This window comes from Engraulis encrasicolus, unplaced genomic scaffold (genome assembly GCF_034702125.1).
Source record: "Engraulis encrasicolus isolate BLACKSEA-1 unplaced genomic scaffold, IST_EnEncr_1.0 scaffold_641_np1212, whole genome shotgun sequence".
In the NCBI taxonomy this organism is placed as follows: domain Eukaryota; kingdom Metazoa; phylum Chordata; class Actinopteri; order Clupeiformes; family Engraulidae; genus Engraulis; species Engraulis encrasicolus.
The window spans coordinates 13675-20000 of NW_026945963.1; the positions used below are offsets into that span (position 1 = coordinate 13675).

Genomic DNA, 6326 nt, shown 5'->3' on the forward strand with positions numbered 1-6326 from the left:
AGTTTTTTGACCGATCTGTACTGAGCCTTTTAATTTCATATGTAACTGTACTTTTTGAGTTATTTTACTAAACATCTTAAAAGAAAACTTGGTCTCAGTCGAGTGATTCAAATACTGGTTGTTGACAAGCTGCAAAGGTGGGACAACGAACTTTGGAGACACGATATGCCACTACAGTGTGTGTTTGTGTGTGTGTGTGTGTGTGTGTGTGTGTGTGTGTGTGTGTGTATGCGTTTGTGCTCTTACTTGGCCACTTGTGTTCCGATCATCACATCTCCCTCCTGCATTCGCACGCGGCTGAAAGGCCTGAAAAGGAGAGAAGAGAAAAGACAGTCAATAACCACTTTTCTACAGTAACTTCACCCTTAAAGCAGCTTACATATGGCATCACCCACATCTCATAGCCTAGGGATGAAAATGATTAATCGACTTTAATCGATTAAAAAACAATAATCTCAATCGCCAATTTCAACTGACAAGAGACCCACGTGAAATGGGCATGTGAGGAGTGTGTGTGTGAAGAAGGGTGTGAATAGTGGGATTATTTAAATCACCTGTGGATGAAAGAATTTAAATAGAATTCATTTAAATGCAGTACTTTATCTCACTTTTTAATTTCAATTTTTAGATTCAGTAGTTTGTTTTCCGAGAAAGACTGAGATTTGGTGGGGGGATAGCTTATCAATTAATCGTAAGTCGATTGATAAGGCAATCAACTAATGATTAATGAATTAATCGATAATTTGCCTCCCTACTCCCACCCCTTTCAAGTATTCTCCTACTAATGTCTACGGAGTTCTGAGGGAAATTATGAAAGAAAGAAGAATAAAGGAGGAAAATTTTGATTTCTGTTGTTGCTCCCGGCTTATTATACACAATGTTTTTACCTGACATGGCCTTCTTCAGGTATAAAGGGTTTGACGCACAACACAAAATTTTCAGCACACAGCTCGGATTTTGCAACTAAAATGTTGGTAAAATATGCCACATATTTCAATTTCATATCATATTTCTATAATTTCAATAGACAACTGTGAATCTAGATCTTCAGAGTGGACGTCCATGAATTTCAATCCTTGCAAGACTAATATGTATTAATCACAAACAATGTGATCAATGTAATACACAAGGACAGCTCTTCATCATTCTGAATGTAACCTATCGGGTGGCTTTCAAGGACTCCATTGGATAAAAACCAGTCATGATACGCATGTAAAACCATCATAGCATGTGTAGGGTTTCTTCTACAGGCTGAAACGTTGCGCTCCATTACATAATTCACAGGACAAGCACAATAGACAAGCAGTGTCGCAGACTTTATTTCTTTTTCACTTGGGTTTCTTCTGCACTCATATTGACAACAAACACCTACCACTTTGAATAGGTAGGTCCCCCAAAAACATTATTAAGATTTTGTACTGATAATGTTGCTTTAGAAAACAATGTTTACAGGTTCGGTGGTTGGGCAGTTTTGTATCACATTTCATATGAAACTGTACGAAATAGACCTTGCAATCATTGACCGTCACATATACAGGTCAACACCCTGAGTAGCCTACTACCCACCTTGACAAACAAATGTTCTACAGGAAATGCTGACGATGGATAACATCATACTGTCATGCATACCTCATGTAAGGGTCTACGCTGAGAAACACAGCCTCCAGCAGTATCTCTGCAAGACAAGACATAACAGGCACGTCTGATGACAGATTTCAGTATCAAGGAAACACCAGACAGTAGTCCTACCTGTGCATTTACAGAGGTGGCCAAGGAGAACGTAGGAGTACATTTGTGGTGTAAGTAGGTAGTAGTACTACAACACTGATATTACATAGCACTGATATTACACCAGTTGTTCCCTTGTACCCAATGGAGGTGAGTGACTAGACACTGTTGTTAATGAAATTGAAAAATAGTAAAAACCCAAAACTTTATCATAACCTGGAAAATGACAATCCATTTTCATTCACCATTTTATTCTACCTTTGTGCCATTAATTGAGACCAGTAGCCTACTTCCAAACCGAATAGCCCATTCCTGAGAGAAACACTATTGAATTCAACTTCTGAATCCTCGCAGCGCAACAAGAATCCACTGACTCACCTCCATCCTTGGGCTCAGGTAGCTGTTCCTCCTTCAGCTCAAAATCGCTATCTTTGGGGAAGCCATCGAAGTGCTTGCGAAGGATCCATACTTTGGCTTGCACCATGGTTCTCTGTTTAGGAACACTGTTGAGAGAACAACACGTATGTGGATAGTTCTACCTCTTTTGTCGATACCAGAGCTGCATACCGGTATGTAGAAATAATCTCCCAAGCGTCGTTATCACATTGATCAGATAACATGACTGTTTCTCGCGTCACTTGCACACTTCCTCCTACCGTTTCTGTATCCTACTGTCAAACTCGTGCACGAGGTATTAGTAAGTCATGCGCCATTGACGAAAAGCCTTTTAAATAGGCATATGACAACTTTGTCTTTACATAACTGTATGTAAACAAGTGACAAAAAAAAGAGTTGGTATATGCATGCATGCTAGCAGGTGAGCCACATTTTGCCGCCACGGTGTAGACTATTGTTTCCATCCCAGTTTTCATGCAGTCTCCAAACTAATTTAAACGGAAAAAATGGCAAATTTTGAGTTTGCTGTATACTCAGAAACCCTCGGGAAAGGAGTGTTGCACAACACCAGGTTGAAACGTTACCTTGCGTCGTTCTCCATGGAATGAATTTACAGCACCGCGAGACGACACTTCAATTTTCATTGCAGCGAAAGTTAGCAAGTAGACCGCCCGCTTGGTCCTTTCTACATCTCTGATTGGCTCAAAAGTCACCGGGTCATAGAGGGCGTGATTTCTGATTGGCTACGTACATCAGCAGCGGCAGAGCCGTAGCATCGTCGATGAGATTTTATGATGACATGTCTGTCAGGCAGACGCTCATTCACGCTCGGTGTATTCGCAAAAAAAGGATGTGGAACTACCAAAGATTTTCTTAGTTGCATCTGGTATTAGTCAGTGTAAGAAGAAAGACTGTAAATGTGGAAAGAAAATCTGTCCATGTCAACCATCTGTCCATGTCTCTCTCTCTCTTTCTTTTTTATTTCTAACATGTAGGCCTACACACACAAACTCACAGACAGTTGTCACCCCACACACACCGCAAAGTAGGCCTATTCTCAGGTTAACTTCATAGCCAGGCTATAATTAGACATGGTCTAGCTAATAGGACAATGGTTCTACATTAGAGCCACCCGATTAGCGCACACCATATCTGCACTCACCAGAGTGAGTCAAACTTTTCAGTAGGCCCCACAAGTGAGTTATGTTTCAGAATAGGCCATGTGCAAATTGGACAATTATTTTGGACAGCGTTAATTTCACGCAGATGGCTATTTTCCAAGCCCTGTATGTTCAGTCAACTGAAGGAAAGAATAGCGCAACACTGCTTCTTCACGGTGCACCACTTTATTTAGGCTACGAGGTGTGGGCCCACGCAAAACGTGATCAAGCAAGTCCTGTATGTTCAAAAAACTTGTTTGCCTGCCCTAATACTTCTGCACGCAGTGTAGTTACCATGTTGGTAATTACACTGCGTGCAGAATTAGAACATACCAGGATCTGCTTTGTAAGCAGTGCTTTTCCACACTGTTTCCAGTGCACACATTCAAAAATTGCCCTACTCCCCTAACCAATGTCTACAACTACAAGCACAATTCAATCTTTACACTCAAATGTCAGTTCTAAAGCACACTTTTCCCAAAACGCTACACACAATTCTCTGATCTTGACACAATTTTCATGAATTAAAACAGTGGTTTTCTCATGGAACACACGGTCATTCAACATACTAAAATTAATTGCCATAGGCCTACTATGTGTAGCCTACTTCATCACATTGGCAAACTCCTTTCATATCTGTTTACAATTACAGGGTCGCTTACAGCTTTCGCTGGGCCCTGGACAAAGTCATCTGAAAGGGCCCCCTACTACATACAATGTAATGGGGACCCAATTCTGGGCCCCCTATGTACATGGGCCAGTGACAACATGCCCCTGTGTCCCCCTTGTCGGCAGGCCTGCGTGTTTACAATCTGCAATCATCACCCCATAAGGACTCACATTACATGTGATATTGATGAAGACGAGTGGAATGGATGCAGTGAGCACACACATTTTTTTCCTAGTTTTTGATCTCTAAAATATGTAATACAAGACACCAATTTCATGTAGTTACTCAATATTTTACAGCAAATTATTGCAACTTTTTTCAATGTCAGAAAAAATATGGACAATTGGCACACATCTGTGTGCTCTGAGTCTAAAAACAATATTTTAGTAGGCTACTTTACAATACACTCTGTAGCAAGTGGAATACTGAACAAAATAAGGTCTACTGTACATCATGCTAGTTTTACCTATGCACATTGTGTTCAAATGGTTCATATGAGTGTGCATTAAAATGATTGTGTCATTTGAGAGCAAAATTGTCTTTTTAGAAGAGAGTATATTGTGTTGAGGCATTATCCTAGAAATCTAGACGCCCCTAGCGGCCGCAAATTGAATTTTGCAGTAGGGGTTTGGCTCGCCAGGCTATTAAGGCATTCATTTCTCAGGAGAAGTGAGGAGTTTTGCCAGTTGTGCGTGAGTTTTTGGATTTGTGTGTAGAGTTTTGAGAATTTGAGACATGTTTCCCGAAATTGTGTGTAAACAATCGAGAAAAAACTGTAAAATAATAATAATAATAATAATAATAATAATAATAATAATAGTAATAATAATAATAATAACAAATAAATACATAAAAAATAAAAAGAATACATCATTAAATAGTCCATTGTTGAAGGGGTCAATTGTCCAGGGCACAGTATGGCCAGACTATCAGTAGGGAATGGGGTAGGCCTATGGGAAATTGCTGTGTTCCTCAAAAACTCTTAAGTAGTAGCCTAAGTAAGTAGCCTAGTGCTTACGTATGAGGGGCCTCCTAGGCAATATACCAGAAATAGGTTTCACATCATCACTAAAAGTTTAGAAATACACTATTTTATTCGCACATGCACTTTAGCAAGCATTTTATTTGCATGTAGAACAAAACATTGTATGTGGACCAAATACAATTATTTTATGCATAAACTTTTGGTGATAAGTACTACTTTGGCTTAATTACTAGAGATTTTTTGGGAAACGCAGCCATGGGGGAATGGGGTAGGGTTGGGAAATGACCTGGGCTGGACTCCCCAGCAGCTAATTAGTCAGCCACAGCATCCCCAACACGTTATCCACATTACGAACATGAACCATGGCTTCACAGTTTTTGTACATGGTATAGTGACTATGAGTCAACCATGGTTTGACTATGGTTTAATGATGGTTTAACTAAGGTTTAACAATACCCTTACAAAAATAACCATGGTTTTACAATGAATTTCACCTTGGTTTACAGCTATGCATAATTATTCATTACATTGCAGTTCATTACATCACACATAACCCTGACACCCTAGTCTCTGTAGCAATGTGGGGTTAGGTGCCTTGCTCAAGGGCACTTCAGCCATGGATGGAGGTGTAGGGGTCAGAGGTTAGTGTGGGATTTGAAACCATAGTAAACCATGGTAGATTTTTGTAAGGGCCGGGGCAGCCGTGGCCTTATGGTTATGGAGGTGGTCTTTAATTCAGAGAGTTGCAGGTTCAAATCCCACACTAACCTCTCCCTACACCTCCATCCATGATTGAAGTGCCCTTTGAGCAAGGCACCTGTTATAACCTGCACCCTAACTCCAAATTGCTTCAGGGACTGTAACCAAAACTCTGTAAATAACTATAAGTCGTTTCAGATAAAAGCGTCAGCTAAATGTTATGTAACGTAATGTAATGTAATATAATGTAATATAATCCCTACTTGAGGACATTTGTAGGCTACTTTTGGTGACCGGAATCTCACCTCACCATTTATTTGAAAGCTTTAGGATTGTAATTCTGCACTTGACCACAAGATGACTGTCTCGGACAGTGCAGCTACTAGATTGTCGCAGTGGCGCAGTTACACCCAGCCCTCTTTCAGTGTTCTCAGCAGCAGCAGCAGCAGCAGCAGCAGGAGCAACAGCACAGGGCCACTTTGCAGCGGCAGCAAGTTCGACAAACACTGGCAAAAACATCCACAAAGTCCCCACCCAACTACTCCACACAGATTTTTTTTTATCTCCAATTTCAGCCCTTTGAAGAACGATAAACATATGATGGGTATATTAATTCACAAAATGTAGCCATTTTTATCCAATGTTTTTGATCTTTGGAATGATCTTGTACAAAACTACAGGGGGACAT

The 6326-nt window shown here is 40.3% G+C and overlaps 1 protein-coding gene across 1 annotated transcript; it reads right to left on the minus strand.

The window, feature by feature from the left end:
- Positions 1 to 232: 232 nt before the first annotated feature.
- On the minus strand, positions 233 to 2754 carry LOC134444647 (prostaglandin reductase 1-like). The gene is made up of 4 exons (XM_063193899.1): positions 2709 to 2754; positions 2107 to 2231; positions 1630 to 1675; positions 233 to 306 (listed from the first exon to the last, which is right to left on the minus strand). Exons 1-4 carry the CDS (start codon positions 2723 to 2725, stop codon positions 243 to 245), a joined length of 252 nt encoding a protein of 83 aa, XP_063049969.1. The 5' UTR covers positions 2726 to 2754; the 3' UTR covers positions 233 to 242.
- Between the last annotated feature and the right edge of the window lie 3572 nt (positions 2755 to 6326).

Bases quoted from the DNA above. Each gene is read 5' to 3' on its own strand.
- LOC134444647 (XM_063193899.1), bottom strand. The intron at 1,676-2,106 runs GTGAGTCAGTGG...CTTGTCTTGCAG, and splicing joins ACCTGAGCCCAAGGATGGAG to AGATACTGCTGGAGGCTGTG. The intron at 307-1,629 runs GTATGCATGACA...TCTCCTTTTCAG, and splicing joins AGCGTAGACCCTTACATGAG to GCCTTTCAGCCGCGTGCGAA.